An 18626-nucleotide genomic window follows, 5' to 3' on the forward strand; every position below is an offset into this window, starting at 1 on the left:
AATGTTTGAAATACTGAAAGTTATTGCACATTCTTTTTATATTAACATGTTGAAACGTACTTGAAATTATTCCACATTATACTAAATTTTTTCAAATATTTGAAATACTGAAAGTTATTTTACATGACATATTTAACACCTTGAAACCTACTTGAAATGATTCCACATTAGACCACATTTTTCACATGTTATGAGACTTCAATTACTTCATACTTCAATTGATTCCACATTTTTAAAGAAATCTGTTTCCTTAAATGTGTTCTGGTGCCTTACGAGTTGTTACGAGTTCAGTTAACAATGTTTTCATATTGTTGTCTCTTATTTTACTTCAGAATAAAGATGATGCTTTTTCTGAACAAGTATACCTCTGTTTGCCTTACTTTTTTTCATTATGTAGTAATACCATAACTCATACTTGCCATTGGGGTGGCATATTTACATTTTACTACTGCTACTTTAAAGGAGCTAAGTGTAAGACGTTTAAGATAAAACATCCAAATATTACCAAGAAACATAACAGGACACTTTGGAGGATGTCATTCAGTACAACAGAAAATCGTCATACAGTACAACAGAAACTTTTGCTTAAAATAACTATTACAATTAATATTATTATTATATCTTTTTTCATGTGAATGTAAGAGAAACCATGCCTGTTTTATAGAAAATGGAGTTTGATTGATTTTTAAATAGAATAGAAGGCGTACCAAAACCTTTTATACAAACTAACAAAATCACAAGACACATTAGAATGCAAACAAGGTGCAGACAATTTAAAACAGAGTAACAGCACTTTCTTGTGTTTTAAAAAATCTATTGTAAGAGATATACTGAACTCATAAATTTTAAATGGCTAAGATTGTTCCTTCTGTATGTATTCTTTCATAGTCGTTGCACTGATTGACATTTTTGCGCCATTGTTACTTGTCGACAACACTAAAAACACAAAATAATCAAAATGCTCAGGGAAAAAAATATATATTTACCTAGGTAACACATTTGTGCACATTATTGAATAAAAAAAAATACACCATTTAATAATTTTATTTTTTTGTGCTTGGAACACCCTATTCGTCTTTAACCCAGTTATGAAAAGTACTGTTTCTTTAAAGGTATAGTAAGCAGGTTTAGGTATTTTTGGCAAGTGTACAACAGTTGTGTAAACACATGCTTGAACAGGCAAAAACAGCTTGCCCCCCGGGGCAGGGCTCTACACTAAAAAAAAAATTTCAGGAGCACTTGTGCGCCCAAGTTAAAAAATTTAGGAGCACAGACAAAAATTTGGGAGCACAGTCAGTTCTGTACTTAACTTACACATAATCTAACATTATACTGCAGCTAACAGTTAAACATGCCAGTGCACCAATTATGAATATTAAGAATGACTGACAACATTTAGGCTACAGGAAACAGGATTTTAAAGATCAGTGCCTACTTTATTTTCAGTCTGTTCTATTTTCCTACATTTTGTTAATGTAAAATAATATAATGCATTGCCATATTTGCATTTAGTCTGTATATCAAGTATCCTGCCAAATGTAGGCTAATTTATTTATTTGTGAATCCATCTATAGCTAATCCAAATATGCCCATGGTGACCTATCTGACTGCATACTGCCTAATAGACTACTACTACTAAAACAGTCCATTTCCTCTTCCACAAAACCCAACATAGGCTAATCAAGGATGTATGTTTTATACTTTTAGTTTTTATTTGAAATATCTGCATTGATGGGGGCAGTAGGCAAGCGTTAGGCCTACTTTTCGTTTGCACTTCAGCTTGTATTCGTGTAAACAAACATACATCGCGTAGAAGCCTGGAGTTGTCAGTAGCGTTCTACCTTTGAATAAAATGGGAGTATTACGGGAGGGTACTTTTGTGCCGGTTCGTTCGCTACAGCTATATTTTGCATATTGCAGCCAATACGTCAACTGGGCTAAAAGGCATGTTAGGGACCGTTCGTTATTTATAAACAGGGTCACCGGAGGGATTTTGAGTGCTTCAATCAAAAGTTGCTTGACCCTCCCCTGCCTGCAAGAAAATTTTCAACGATCCTTCAGCAGTCTTTTCAAAAAAGACATGACCCTCCCCGGCCAATCGTTAATACCTTCCGCCCACGCTATAGGGCGCTATGAAAACACATCGACTTAAATAATCCTTCTAAACTCACCCACTGCTTTCTGATCTTACACATCACACTTCACCAAGATGGTGGCCATTTCAGTAGATTTACTCACTAACATTGTTGTGGAAACACAATAAGCATGGAAACTAAATGCATACTTCCTTTAACTGCATTAACCTACTTGAAATAATTTACTCCTCTAGTAAGTATTCACATGAAATAAAACAATAAAACATTGAGACCATTCAACAAAGCACACTGGGTAATAACAAATTCAACACATGAACTTGTTGCTATGGACTAATCTCTAGGCTTCCTTCCTCTAGGCTTTGGCTTCCCAAAGCTGAACATTATCCAAAACTCAATTTCTCAGACGAGCGTCAATTTGGGAGCTTGCTACACTCCTTCCTTCTCAAATGACTTGAAAAGACCGATTGCACTATTTCACAAATAATCACAGGGACCGAAAAATACCTAACATGCCAACTTTTTCCGGGTTTAGGCCTATCATTTTAACTTTTCCCCGCTGTCTTGCCGTTTTAATATTTTCCCGTAGAATATCCCATATTACTGTAATACTCTCATAACATTAGTCCTGCTTTCTGGCCTGTCTCTGTGTTGTCCTGTTGTTACCCCTTGCCCTTCCAGAGAAACAAATGTATTCAAATCATCGTTTTGCTTGCTTGAATGCGAACTCAGAGTGATGTTAACCTACAGTAGGCCTATTTAAGTTAACAACGTGGCGCTTGCAGTGTTCGGCCGTAGGCTATGTCTACGTGCGCACCTGCCAGGCTAAGAGCCAAAGAAATCCCCCTGTATATTCACTCCAAGTTGGCCTACCATAACTTACCAACTCTAGCCTACACTGTAGACCATAAACTGGCTATTTATATGACCAATGTATTTGTATTCTGTATTCTGCTTTATGAAGCAGAATTACGCACTGCTACTTGGAACGTAACACATTTTTGTTGGCAGGAGAGAGAATGACCGCGATTAACAAATTGCACTTGTTGCTGGTTTCCAATAAATAGGGCCTACTATATATTTTTTTGCAAACAACAAAAACAGAAAGGATGGAGACAGCAAAGCTAGAGATGGGCAGGAACAAGGTCAATTGGTAGAAATGCTTGTCAAAACGTTAGGAGCTGGATGTGTGGATGAATGAAGCACAAGTATGCTTTATAAGCATGCACACTGTTTAAAGTTAGGCTAGGCTACACCGTAAACTACAAGTAAACCAAAGTTAGCTTTTTTAGGGCTGGATAAAGTTGACCAAATGGATATAGGCTGTTAAGCGTGAATAAAGTAGGCTACTTTGTTGCTCCAACCCTTCCAACGTTAATGGGGACGGATGTTTTCCGTATTTTGCGTGAGAAATCTCCCTTATTTTCATTGTTCAATGTTGACAGAGCTATATGAGCTATTCTATATGGCGACAGAAATCAACAATCAAACAAGCCACTTTGATTTTTTGCTGTTTTCATTAATACAAAAGATGGGTGACCCCCCCCTAGACAAAAAAAAAAAATAGGTGACCCTCCCCTCAACAAAGAATAAAAAGACATGACCCTCCCCTATTTTCCTCCGGTGACCCCGTTTATAAATAACGAACGGTCCCTTAGGTTTCCTTTCCTTCTCTCACTGCATTCTCAGAATCTCATCCTGTTCCTCCTATATCCAATTAATTCGGTGGATAGAAGAACTTTCTTCAATCTTTGCATCTTGGCTAGCTAGTCTAACTTTCCGTTTTTTCTGCGCGCTCTTGGATTTGATAGAAGCGACTACTAGCGAGTCACAACGCGAAACTGCTAACGTTGATGGGAGGTGTAGGGAGGTGATGGGAGATTTTTATGCTGCATTCGCGACGTGATTCTATGGTTTGCACCAGTAATGTTTCTCGATGTTGCGGTGTATTTTGTAGACAAACATTGACATGGTTAGAAGTCATTCGCACCAGTGCGCCTAAATATTTTTTTGCACTCGCACGGCATCATTTTTACTCGCATGTGCGAGTGAAATGGGTGCACTGTAGAGCCCTGCCCCCCAGCAGAATCACTGTGAGCAATGCACCAAAAAAACTCATCACACACATTCACCTCGTCTCTCCATCTCTCTCGTGCGTGCGTTCACACACACACATCCTGTAACTCCCGGTGTTAGGTTAAGCTACCTCACCAAATAGGCCTACCCCAGATATAATTATTATAATCTGGGAAAAAAAAAACTGTCAAAACTGTAGTTTTCTAAGTATCAAAACTGCAATTCTTATGCAGGAAATACAGTATTTTTTGGACACGAAAAATCTGCATTGTACGGCATAGTAGCCTACTGTACTTCACTACAGAAATGCAGTATTTTGGACATGAAAACACTACTGTACTGCACTGTACTGTAGTATAACTGCACTTTACTTTGAAAAAACTGCAGATCTATTTCGACCTCCCTCAGACCGTCACCACGGTCTACACCTTGAATGATGCCATCCTTCTACCTTTTCTCGAGACCATTATGTCAACAATGTCATGTGACTGACCTGGGGGCTGTCCCGCAGCAATATAATGCATTCAGGGTCATGCCTCTTCCTCTTTGCCTTTCTCGCCTCAATTCTGAGACCGGTGAGTATGATTTCATTAGAAGCCAGTAATCCACCACGTTATCGTGCAGGTGCCTAGCCTGGGTTTTCCCATGCTGCCTTACGCGCACAATTTCATTCATGCTGCTAGGCAGCCTGGATTCCATGGACTTCGTTTTCACCTCAACAAAGGAACCAATCACAGAACGGAGGGGGGACAGCAAGATAATGACGACACACCGAAGCGGTTATGAGCTATGTACAGACGCATTTGATAGACATTTATAGTGCCCAATAAACGACTCTGGGCATTCGTAACCACGTTTCAAATACGAAAAAATGTGTAGTTCCTAGACCCCATCTCAATGACAATGGTTTGGCATTAGCCAGGCTAGCAGGTGCCTTGGGTCCCTGAGAATCCAAACTGGTCTTCCCTTTGACATTTGTTTTAGCGAGGCGTTTAATTTCGCCTTCACTGTAGAACGTTACCGGCGGCTTGTTGAATGCAAGCGAGTGTAGCTGGTTTAATTGTTGACACCTGTTAGGTTTCTCTTAGCGCTTTTTGTTGGTACAAGCTGCGTGAGTGATATTGCGTTGTTTAGAAAACAAATGCTGATAATTGGTAAGGTCAAGCCTTAACTTGTCTTGTGCTGTTAAGAATTTCCCACTACACACACGTGTGCAGGGATGGTAATCGGCCTAAATTCATTACGAAAACGTAAGGGCTTTTGGAGTTGTATTGCTAAAGCAGTGCGTTCGCACACAGTGAGTCTTTTAATTTACTAGCTTATACCGTGTGTTCACAAGTAGTAGTCTAGGAGAAAAAGGTTGTTGTCCAAGCGGTTCGTTTCGCGCACAATGAGTCCTTCTGGTCTTCTGACCTAAACTACATGCAGTATGAGAAAAGTTGTTCTCCTGTCTAAGCAGTGCATTCGTGCACAGTGAGTCTTTTGGTTTGCTTGCCTAAACAGCGCATTTGTGCGCAGTGGGTATAAAGCTTGTTTTTCTGTCTGAGTAATGCGTTTGCGCATATTAAGGATGCAGTAGGAGAAAAAATTGTTCTCCAGTCTAAGCGGTGCATTGTCCCACCTTTAAAGGCTTTAGAATTTCTTACTAGCATAGATTTTAAAAAACATATTTAAGCTTCTATAACACACAATGGTCTGGCCATTAAATAGCCTTAGTTGCTGAAATGGCCTTAAATTAAACAAACAAAACTAGCCTAAGCGGTGCATTGTAAAGTTCTCAACGGGTCGGGTCGGGACCCACGGGTGTGGGCCGGGTTCGGGTCGAAAATATAAGCAAATGACTCGGGTCCAGTCGGACCTCGGGCTTAATCTTTTCCGCTCAGTGAAAAAAAAAAAACATTTATTAATCACTGCTGTTCACCGTAAAGAAAGTCTGCTGCTGCGTGCAATGTGCATCATGGAGAGGGGCAGGGGCAGACCTGACGCCGCTGCGCGCACGCCTTTAGCCTGGAGAAGAAGATGGAGTTGGTGAAAAGTAGGCTAAACTTGCCGCAGGTGAATTCACCGTCGCCACTACAGGAGTGGGGAAATCAGAGGTCTGGAAAGTGTTTGGAGTGGTGCTGGATTCTGATGGACATTCTACAGGTTATGTGCAATGCTCAAAATGCAAGGTGCTGATGAAATATGTGACCCTGCAAGGCGAAACCAGTCACTTTGGTAAAATGTACAAAATTAAGTTATTGTGCTCACATGAACGGCCATAAACTAAGCTTTCCAACGATATGTAGGCTATATCGGGGGTATTGCAAAAATTATCACTAAGATAACCGCATCCAAAGTTGACATGGTTCTTCCGTCACGATACGCAGAAGAGGAGAAAATCACTATTTTAGGTAAATTGTCACGCTGATGTGTTGAATCTTCACCTAAATAACGTCAGAGTTTAACAGTCAAAACGTATGTTTTAGGCTACGTCGGGCCGCGGGCCGGGTTCGGGGAGATGATTCATGTTGATGTGTCGGGTTACATCGAGTCCGGCTTTAAAAGCCACGGGCGGGGTTGGGTCAGGTTGTAATTTTCAGGCCCGTTGAGAACATTGTGCACAGTGAGTCTTTCTGCTCATCCAGCCTAAATGGCGTGTTCACAGGCAGTAGGAGGAAAGCTGTCCCCCTGCCTAAGAAGTGTGTTCGCGCACAGTGAGTCTTTCTTTCTGTTATTAGGCAGTAGGCCTACGCAGAAAGTTGGGGTAATAATCAGTGCATCCGCGCACGGTAAGCCTTTTTGGTCCTGCAGCCTAAAAGAACTCAGGATACACGACATACAGCAGGAATAAAGAAAGCAGTGTGTTTGTGCACAGTAAGTCTTTTCTGTTTGTTGCTCAGTAAGTAAAGTTTGTCACTGTCCGAGCGGTGTTTGCGCACAGTAAGCCTCTCAGTTTGCTGGCCTACACAGCGTGTTCACACGCGGTGGGTTGCAGCTTGTTGTGTTTCAAGTCTACGAGCCCTAACATTCCTGTTTATGCAGTGTGTTCGCAGTGTGAGTCATTTGTTTGCTAGATAGCAGCAGGAATTTAAAAAAAAAAAAAAAGCAGTGTGTTCACGCACAGTAAGTCTTTTCTGTTTACTGGGCAGTAGGTATAAAGGGTGTCGCTGTCCAAGCAGTGTGTTTGCGCACTTAAGTCTCTCAGTTTGCTGGCCTAATCGACATGCTCACGCGCGGTGGGTTGCAGCTTGTCTTTCGTTTCTAGTCTGCTAACCTTAACATTTCCGTTTTGCGCACGGTAAGCCTTTTGGTCCTGCGGCCTAAACAGCCTTTTCAAATGCAGCAGGAGTAGAGAAAACAGTGTGTTCGTGCATAGTAGGTGTCTCTGTTTACTAGCCTAAACAGCGCGTTCACGCGCAGTGGGGATAAAGCATGTTTGTCTGGCTGGGCAGAGCATTCACGCAGAGTCTTTCTGTTTTCTCAGCCTAAATGGCGTGTTGGCCTAAACGTGTTCACATGTAGTGGGAAGTTTTTTTCTCCTGTCTAGCAGTACATCCGCGTACAGTGAGTCTTTCTGTTCTCCCAGCCTAAATGGCGTGTTCAAATGCAGTAGAAGTTTGTTCTCCAATTCAGTGTGTCGTGCACAGTGAGTCTTTTTCGCTCTGCCGGCCTAAACGGCGTGTTCACATGTGGTGGGAGAAGATTCGCTTTACTTCGTTTTCCAGAGTTAGGGCCCAAGCACTGGAGAGGCAAAGCCCTTTTGTTTCGGTTAAATTACTATCTCCCTTAACTGCTGTGCGCAACTGGTGAGATTCTATATTCCCCTCGCACATCCATGTGCAGGAGTGGATGTTTATTGCCCCTTTGTATGTTCACATACAAGAGCGGAGGTGTGCGTAATGTAATTGACTGTTCATATTTTTCCGTAGGGTCTATACCCCTCATTTACACTGTGTGCAGCTGTTCAATTGGTTGCTATGTTCCTCTCATACGTTCGCGTGTAGGAGTGTATGTTGTATCTCTCCCATGTATGTACACATACATGAGTGGTGAGTTTATGTAACTTTGAGTTTACAATCTTTTAAAATGGTTAATTTTAACATGGGATTAGCCGGGATGACGAGGTGCAAGACATTCTGGTGTCATCCAAATGCCATTGTTAGCTGTAATCAATGCAACAGGAAATAACTCATTTAAACACACGAGATGTGTTGTCTCATGATGACACAAAGTCGCATGACTGCTTGACATAAATCACACAATGACAAAGTCACATCACCGCTGGAAAGAAGTCACACGATGACATATGGCTGCTTGGATGTAATTAGGGCTGAAACGATTCATCGAGTTACTCGAATAACTCGATTACAAAAATTACTCGAGGCAAAAACCCTGCCTCGAAGCCTCGTTAAATGAAGTAAATGAAGTTTTGGGATCATTACATACTCAAAAAGGAAAAGAACAAGCATCTGAACCTAAATATCCACTCCATGCTGTTTCACCAAGCGTCAATAAAGTAGGCTAGGCTATTTATCAATCTATCTAGCCCATCTATCATCTATCTACGTAGCCTATAGCCTACATTGATGTTGGCTGATTTTAAATCACATACTGTATTTGTAGCGATGTCGTGATAGCTTGTTTAACTTTGATGTTTTTAAGTAAGTAAACTTAATCACGTTCAATTGCAAGACAGTATGCCTAAAAAAGAACCCCTCACACACATGCATGCACCCTCATCTTTCCTCACGCACCGCACGTGTGCACACACACACACACACAGGTTGCTAGGTTACCATAGCAAATAGGCTCACCCCAGAAATGATTTGTTAGTAGCCTAATGGTAAATGCTGCAGGTGTAGAAATCTACATAAAACAGATATTTATGTTGATGTCAGGTCTAGATTACAGCATGAAACTTGTTGTAGGCTACATATTAATATATATGGACAGCTTTGTTCGCCCAGCTAAGTCATGCACAAGAGGCTGCAATTTTACAGAGAGCATTTTGAACATTATTTAATTGATGGCACTGGCACTTAAAAACACTAAATGGGTAAATTGCAATAAACGGGCTTAGTTTTGTAGCCTAATGTTGGAGTTAGAATAAATACCTCTGTGCCAATTGCTTGATCATTTTACAGCCATGTCATTTTCGTTATGCATTATGTGTTTTGGTTGTTTAAAAATGCAAAAAAAAATTATCCAATTAATCGATCGATATAGTGATTAATCGATTACAAAAAGAATCGATAGCTGCAGCCCTAGATGTAATCCATGTGGGATTAAGTTTACAATATTTTTTTGTTAGACCTAATACTCTAACATTAACATACTCTAATATTATCTCCCATAACCTCTGTGTGCAGCAGGTGGGATTGTCTATTCTGGTGGGCCAGTGAGTCAGGGCCAGATGTACATTTACGAACGTAGCGTTATCAGCGCCATGGACAAACCACAGATTGCGAACGCTGTCAGACCCAAGTTTCCATCGTATTTATCAAACTTTCAATCCATAGTGTAAACTGTGCCTTTCTCTGACCATTTGAGGAGTGTGCTCAGTGGTCTGGCCTGGTTGAACATCCCCATGCAGTGACTGTTCCTCCTCCCACCTACTGTATGACGGTGTGGAGGAGCATTAGTGTCTACAGCATGGGCATCTTGCACATTTGGCAAAGCACAATCAATTCTGAATGACGTATGCAGGTTTTGAGCAACATATACTGCCATCCAGGCAATGTCTTTTCCAGGGACGACCTTGAATATTTCAGGAAAACAATGCCAAAATGAATTCTGCACATATTTAAATAGTATTTCTCCATAGAGGAAGAGTCCAGGTGCTAAGATGGCCTGTCTGCAGTCAAATCAGGTGCATAATAGAAATAAAAAGTATGACTAAGAAAACCCCATACTGTTGAGCAACTGAAATCCTATATCAGGGATTAATGGGACAACATTTCATTGTCAAAACTGTAGCAAATGGTCTCCTCAGTTCTTAAACATTTACAGAATTGTGTTAAATGAAGAGATGAAGCAGCACAGTGGTAAACATGCTCCCGTCCCAACTTTTTTTGAAACATGTTGCTGGCATCAAATTCAAAATTAACATATACTTTCTATGAAATAGTCCACATTTTCATTTTCAACATTTGATATGTTGTCTATGTCTTTTTGGCTGCTAAATATGGGTTTACGAGACTTGTATACTATGACATTCTGTTTTTATTTGCATTTATTTGCATTTTACACAACATCCTGACCCTAACTTTTTCTGTTTTGGGGTTGTATATATATCGCTATCGTTTTATCGCCCAGCCCTAATGTTATGGATCCACTGTTTACCTAGTCTTGATTTAGGCTATGCCTCACCTGTCTTCAATCACCTGTTACTAACACAAAGTCTCACAAGAGAGCAGGGCTTTGAACCAGAATTTTTTCCCAATTGGTTCATTCAGAACAGAAACAGTATTTGGTAACACTTTATTTGAAGGGGTCTATACAAGGGTGACATGTAACCGTCATAAGAATGTCATTACACGCACACTAATGACATAGTATTGATGTTTATGACTGTTGTCATTAAGTGTCATTTGGTTTTTGGAATGTCAAGTTGACATTGTTTGGGTGTCATCATTATAACAACTTGACATTAGGCAAGATGACATTATTTGAGGGTGTCTCTGTCATGACAACTTGACATTAGCCAAGAAAGAAATGCAAAATTGACATATAACTGTGTTTGGCCTGACTCATCTTCTAGGTTCGTGAAGTGGTGGGCCGGAATAATTGATTGACATGACACCATTATAATTGTGTCATGAATACTTTCCTTGGCATGATATTGTCATGACAACTTGACATATAACTGTGTTTGGCCTGACTTATCTTCTAGGTTTATGAAATGATAAGCCTGAACAATTGGCTGTCATGACACCATTATAAATTAGATATAATCAACATATTGAAGGTGCATTGCAGATGTAGTAACCCACTCAAAAATATCCTACTAATAGGATTACATTATTCTAGTTTAATATCTAATTTCTTGATTACTTTTAGTTATGTTTTCCCTGCACACCGTATTTGTCCAGTAGGTGGCAGTGGTGGCGCTGCATAGAGGGGAAACTGCTACACTGTCAGTGTCAGTGTCAGAAGACAGAAATCGCAAACAGCAGAAGGAAAGCAGCAGAACGATAGTGAGCTGAAGCCATATTTAGATTTTCCACACTGAGAAGAAAAGTTAAAAATAACATTGAAGAGCTAGTTAAAAGGGGTTTTCCCACCAAACCTACTTCTAAGGAAGTAATAACAGCAAAGGGTCGAAATTACGTCAAGGCATTTACTTACTTGTATGAGTTTTCTCCGGTGAGTGTTTTACAGGTGTTCGTCATTTATGTTAGTAGCAGACATGGCGTGATAGATGTGTTTAATGAGTTAAGCACGTAAAAGTTTTATTTTGCTGTAACTCAGTTGTTTAATGCATTGTGTGGAAATGTATTGATGGTACTGCATAAGCTAAAAACCAATCGGAGTTGAACATGAGTTTAATGATTTGAAGTGCTATTCCATGCTATGTTGAAGCCATGTTAACAACGTGATATGCTAGTGCTGAAGTTTCATGTAGGCTATGTAGTGAATGTATAGATTAAAAATAAGAATAAGCTACTACAGTTCATGAATATGAGTTATATTTCCAGATCTGCTAAAATGTATCGAGAGAGTAATTGAATTGAATTGTTGCCCTGCTATGCAGGTTGTTTTTTTGTTTGGATGCATGATTTGAGAGTGTGCCATTGGACACGGGAGGCAGAAGAGCAGAGGGCGCGAATGATAATCTTGCCTGCGACATGAACTGCTTCTACTCAATATTTCTTCATTTCATCGTAGCCTACAGATAAGCGTGAGATCTTACCACTTAAAAAAAAAAACATACTACCCAGGTAGATGGACTTATTATTATTTTGGGGTTGTTTTATCAGAGCTCTGAGGTCATTTTACTTTATATTTTTCTCAACATGTGTTTAAAAGGTTGAAAACTAAAAGAAATACTGATTTTCACAACTAAACGGACAGAAAAGAGAAACAAGGTCATACTGTTTGATATTTGATGTTTAATAAATGCCGGCTATATGTTCTGGGTAAACTATTTTGGTACTTTCATTTGTCTACTCCTCTTGTGAAAAGTTCCTTAGAAAGGCAGCACTTCACTCTACATTAAAATAAGTGCCCCTTACACAGACAAATATGGCGTCTCAGGGGGAATCGAACCCCTCAGTCCCTCAAAACACACCTTAAAATGATTGAATGGTACTACTGGTTAGGAATCAGTCATCGTAATGGTGTGTTGGGTAGACTCGTGCATGATTTGAAAAAGCTGCAGAAATGATGGCAATGAAATGGTGCTTAAAGACTAGTATGTGAATAGTTGAATGCATGTTCCACATGCACAGTTAGGTTAGCTGGCATGGTAACATGTCCATGTATTATGGTTTTGCAAAATGCATTGCTGAAATAAACTCTTAAGTCATGACTGAGAATGGTATTTGTTGTCATTATAGTTGAAATTAGACTCAATGTTCCAGAAATGTAAAATGTACAGAAATAGGACCTACATGATAGTGTAATGACACTTAATGACATGTTCAGGAAACATCTCAGATGGTTCACTGTACTTTAGGTCAAAGGTAAGTATTCATGACAGTCAGGAAACTATTTTGGTGTGTAATAGTTATTTGTGACAGCCTAATGACAAGTCAAAACTGTACCACTGTAGTTGAGGTCAAGAAAAGTATTCATGACCAATTTATAATGGCGTCATGACAGCCAATTGTTCAGGCCCATCACTTCACAAACCTAGAAGATAAGTCAGGCCAAACACAGTTATATAAACTTGTTCATGTAATAATTAAACAATTATGTCAAGTTGTCATGACACTGTCAGGAAACTATTTTGGTGTGTAATAGTTCTTTGTGACAGCTTAATGACAAGTCAAAACTGTACCACTGTAGTTGAGGTCAAGGAAAGTATTCATGACACAATTATAATGGTGTCATGACAGTCAATTGTTCAGGCCCTTCACTTTACAAACTTAGAAGATGAGTCAGGCCAAACACAGTTATATGTCAAGTTGTCATGGCAATATCATGCCAAACGCCTTGCATTTCTTTCTTGGCTATGTCAAATCGTCATGACAATATTATAAATGGGTTACATTTTCTTGGCTAATGTCAAGTTGTCATAATGATGACACCCAAACAATGTCAACTTGACATTCCAAAAACCGAATGACACATTATGACAACAGTCATAAACATCAATAATGTGTCATTAATGTACATGACATGTGTCATGTCATATGATGGTTACATGTCACCCTTATGTAGACCCCTTCAAATAAAGTGTTACCCAGTATTTTACCATTTCCGGTTCAACCCTAAAATTGACGTTCCTGAACCGGTTAGAACAATAAAATAAAGTTCCCGAACCGGTTAATAATGTTCCATGTCAGCTGCGGGACATACAATATGTAGGCTGATCATTAGGATTTTAAAATTATATTGTTAGTATATGTCTCTGTCCTGTCATCAATAAAAATCACTAGGCTACATTATGTAAGGGGCATAGCTGTAATTCTGACATGCCTTTTTTCAGTATTACATGAATTAAGTAAAATGTCTGCCATGTTGTTTATTGGCAAACAACTGAACACATCCATTATACTTCTTACATAGCTAAATTGGTGCAAATGACAAATAGGGCAGGCTATATAGGTGTCATAGAGAACTTCAATTGATCAAACCTGGTCAGGGCCCAATCAGTGCACTTGCTTCTCTTATGTCATCAGACAATACAAAACCACAATGGGGCGTGCATAGCTTCCATTGTGAATATTAAACTTATAAACAAATGCCCAAAACCTTGTCAGGGCCCAGAGGGAAATGAAAAAAGATTCTGCCTGTACAGCTGGCGGCAAGCTTCTCTATTACATTTCTCCCGATGAGTGAATGACCGGAAGTCAACCTCACAAAGTCATATTGAACAGAAATGTAGTCAAAGAACGAAAAAAGTAACGGTATTAACCGGTTACCATTATTTTAGATAAACGATTCTGTTCCGGAACATAAAAAAATGTAAAGTTTTGTTTTGTTTCTGTTCCTAGCAAAACATCAAAAGTTACTGGTTTTCATTTTCGTTCCGTGAACCGGTTCAAAGCCTTGCAAGACAGGCATTTTTCATTCTTTAGCAGGTAACAAATTGTGGAGGCAGGCATCTCTTGCAGTCCAAAATCAATGGCTACAGACTAACTTTTCTTTCTCATCTGGTGTGGGCGTGGCCAAAAGAATACTGTCTCTATGGATGACAGCAAAGGTAGCCACGTTCATCTTCTCCCCATGGCTGCATTGTTCAACATAACAAAGCCCCCTTCACAATATAAAATCAGGACACCCATCACTTAATGCACACCAAAAAATGAAACGTATCTGATGAACTGTCTAGGAGTGGTATAGCCAACTTTTTATGTTGCCAGATGGTGGCGCTATGCCACATATTGTGGGCATGCAGATATGATCATTACCGCAATAATCAATAACGTAACCAGTTTGAGCCATGTCAAACAATGCTTGGTGATTTTTTTTTATACATTTCCTGATTATGTGGCGAGATACTCATACCTCACTTCCTGTTGGGCATGGCTAATGCATTGTACATACGAAAGTTATTAATCTTGGGGAAATACACACACCTACCAAGTCTGGTGTAGCTCAAACTGTATGCCAACCAGGGGATCACTCACATAAGGGGGCGTTAGACAGTCCCTTGGTCACACCCAGGGTCAAACCTTTCTCCCTGAGTAATGACTGACACCGGATGTGCCAAATATCATTTGCACATGGGAGCCACCTAAAAAAAGGAGTGCGGCAGGAAACCACCAACTATAATAGACCGCAACAGTCCCGCCAACAACCGATTACGGAAGTAAGAATACAGTACAATACAATTTCTCCATCGACAATTGGAATATAATTGGAATAAAATCGTAACCGTCCATGGTAGACTTAAAACCAGCTATGACATGACTAAGCGATTGTACGCGCTCATATAGACGCCAAAAGTTAATAGTTAATTATTTGCGATTTAGCGGAAAAGTACTACACTAGCCATAATCCTAACGTGTAAAAGCCGGTAAAAGCAGAGCCATTGATTGCTAGAGATCGCCGTTGCCATGGAAATGTTTATGCCACTGTTTCCGCGCCTTTGAAACTCAACTACTTTCTGGAATCAAGATGGATACCGAGGCTGTCAGAACCGATGTGTGGCTGTCCAATAAAAACTGTTTTTCTCATCTTGAAAGTTAAATTTACTCAATGTAAACGGTAGGAAGTTACAGTAGTAATCTTCTTGTGCGGAATTAAAAATAGAAGCATGGTAAACTATCATTAGGCTGCAAATGTTTGAAATGTGTAAGTTTGAAAAGGCTGTTTGTTTTTTGCTCGAAATTATATGTTGCATGATTATGAGTCATATTGTAGCTGGTTAGCCTAAGGCATGGTCTAAAACTCCTTATATTATGGATATTTCCAGACGTTGATGGAAGAAATGAATGGGAAACTTACTTCCGGAAACTAAGTGCTCTCGGAGGAGGGGCTGGATTGTTGAGCTCTATAATCCAGTCCCTTCAGGAACTGGCGATGTTGCGATCGCAACAATTAACGCAAATTCAGCAAATCCTCGTGAATTCTGGGCGACCTTGCAAATTTGACCAATCATCATGGTTTCCCCGTGAAATTTCACCTACCACAACAGTCCCTCGCGCAGAATATTGAGTCAGATGCCACACTCACTTCTGCAAACACCAGAGACTGCCCTATTTTGTGCAGTTTTGATGACAATAAATAGAAGGCTAACGTTAATGATCTGCGCCTTACTTGCATCTCTCAACCTGGTGTTGCTAACCTACCTATGAAAGTAATTAAGGCCTACTTGGTTTACTGACATTTGAATAGGCTATGCAACACATTGGCAAACCTGGAGATGTCCTTTTAGCTCGTGTCATGTTTGCTAGCTTGTAAGCTCAGTTTGTGTAGTGCTACTAAATTCATAGAAATGCATAACATCGCAAGACATTTACCTCTTTTATGATCCAAGAATGATTTCATTCGAGTTATTTTTTAACATTTATTTTAACTAATGACATAGAAAACATCCCGAATTGCATCCACATATGGTAATGCACTATGCAAAAAGTTATTTCCACTCGTAGCCGAACACATTGAGATGCAAGCCTTCTAATCCACTCAGAATTGTAATTAGGCTACTCTCACGTCCTTAAAGTGGCAGGCAGTCAATTAGATTTACACACCACCAATGTAATGACATTAAAGAAAAGTGTAGTCGAATAGTTTAAATCAATATGAAATTACTAGATACTTGGTTGGCTATTAGTAAGCTAATTATGCAGGTCACAGAATATGAATTATTAAAAAGATATGAACTTAATATAAATTGCAAAATATATGAATGTATTGAAACATATGACATTATGCCATCTCTTTAGGGGGCTGTCTATTTATTTGTCAAGTTTTCACCCTTTATTTACGTTATTATCGATAGTTTTGTGTTATTCGTGGTCCTTTTTTCTGGCTGATAACTAACGGTAATGTTAGTTTCTATTCGACTGGGCTGATGAGCTTGCCTTGACTAGCCGTCCCTCTTCCATCTGACGCTGCACATCCTCTGTCTGGATGGAAAGATTGCTCAGGGCAATGGGCCTACTCTGCGAGAGATCTGCAGCTGCCACGACCACCGAGCTGCAGCTGACCTGCGAGCTGCCATAACGTTAACGTATAGCCTCTGACACTGGGTGCCTGCAGTCTGGAATAGATTGAGTGCTGACGTGGGGAGCTCTGATGGTGACGTCGGGAGCCATGAAGCAACAAACGGTCCTTGCTAAAGCCACCGAGCTGCTGATCCGCAGGAAGACTATCATGACTTCAGACTGTTGTTCTTCCTGTGCTCTGCTCTCCAGACTGCCAGTAAATTCTCTGAGTTGGTCAGTAAAAGAACTTTGTTGGTCTTGCATTGGCTGTGCGCAGTTTCACGCGGGTCATCATTGCCCTTGGACTTTTTCAGCCAGTTGGAAATTAGACTAATTTTAACATGATTATTATTATTTTATTTATTTATTTATTTTCAATTTGCTGTGTTGTGTGTCTTGTATGTCTTAGTGTCACGGGAACGCTGGCGACTACGCCGCTCCGTCAGCATCTTTTGTGTTTGTTATTTTTTAAATGTTTTTGTCATATGGTGTCAAGGGTAGGCTACGCTGGCGACTACGCCGCTCCGTCTGGCATTTTTTGTCTTATTATCTATTGTTTTGTGTCAATGTCTTGTATGTGGAGCGCTTTGGGTTGCACTCTGCACATGTTAAATGCGCTATACTAAATAAAACTGACTTGACTTGTCACTTTTTGGACAGTTCTATGAAAGGTTATACTGCTTTGTGAATTACCCCAGTCAAAGTATTTACACAAATAAAGTAGGCCTAAATTGATTTTCTGTAACCCGCAATTTACCTTTGCTTATCCTTTTTAATAAGCTTTAAGATGATCAATGAGATTTTGGTCTTACTAACCTTAATTGCCCTCAATTAAAAAATAGTTTAGAAAAAAAATCGCAACTATTTTTGCCATTTTAACTTCCTCCCACAATTTCTTCGCAACAAACAGCTAAAAACACCGCAACTTCTATCGCAATTTTTTAGAAAAGGCATTTTTTAGGTCGCAACAATCTCAAAAAATCGTTGTAAAATCCTGGAGGGACTGATAATCCTTATACATGGATTTCTATGCAACGTTACAAAAACATGCGTGCGCAACCAAGAGGCAGAAAGCACCATAGAACAGCATAGAGCAATGCAAAAGAGCAGAAAAATAAAATGAGTTTTTGTGCTGAAAACTGCACCAATTCGAAATCACGATGGTTAGAGAATGTTAAATATGTTCAATATCCCTAACGTAATGCATGTCTTCGCCAAAAATGACAAAATACGATGTTATATTAATAAAGCAAATGAATCGCAAACTTTGAAATATAGCTTACAGCAGCCGACTATTTAGGTTAAGTTTATAACATTGTGGATGGCCACCAAGCGTCTTCTGCCCCACGGCTGCGCGCGCATCTAGTTTTGTTGGTAAACGGGAAACCCGTGTATAGAAACAACTAGACTGCATTTCCGGCGGGAACTGCGAAAGTGTGCTTGCCCTGGTCCGGTCAACAACGTGAGCAGACAGTGGCATACGCTATGCTGAACCTGGCTTGATCCAGGCATTGTAACAGTGCCTTTCAGTGTTGGAGCAGTGGCAATACCTCAAAAGCTCTATTCAACTATTGCCTTGCGGGGTGAATGCGGTTCGTTGGATTTTACCTGTGGCCTGCCTTCGAATTTAGCTTCTATGACTAAAATCAAATCAATA

The 18626-nt window shown here is 39.8% G+C and overlaps 1 protein-coding gene across 1 annotated transcript in view; it reads right to left on the bottom strand.

The window, feature by feature from the left end:
* Positions 1-17233, bottom strand: part of bbs4 (Bardet-Biedl syndrome 4) — a 120592-nt gene extending 103359 nt beyond the window's left edge. Inside the window, exons 1-2 of the mRNA XM_048257135.1 lie at positions 17010-17233; positions 4663-4735 (exon numbers count right to left, since the gene is read on the bottom strand). Coding sequence (XP_048113092.1) covers positions 4663-4735; positions 17010-17233 — 297 coding nt within the window. The remainder of the gene's footprint in view (positions 1-4662; positions 4736-17009) is intronic.
* Between the last annotated feature and the right edge of the window lie 1393 nt (positions 17234-18626).

The sequence above is a fragment of the Alosa alosa genome, chromosome 11 (assembly GCF_017589495.1).
Source record: "Alosa alosa isolate M-15738 ecotype Scorff River chromosome 11, AALO_Geno_1.1, whole genome shotgun sequence".
NCBI lineage: Eukaryota > Metazoa > Chordata > Actinopteri > Clupeiformes > Clupeidae > Alosa > Alosa alosa.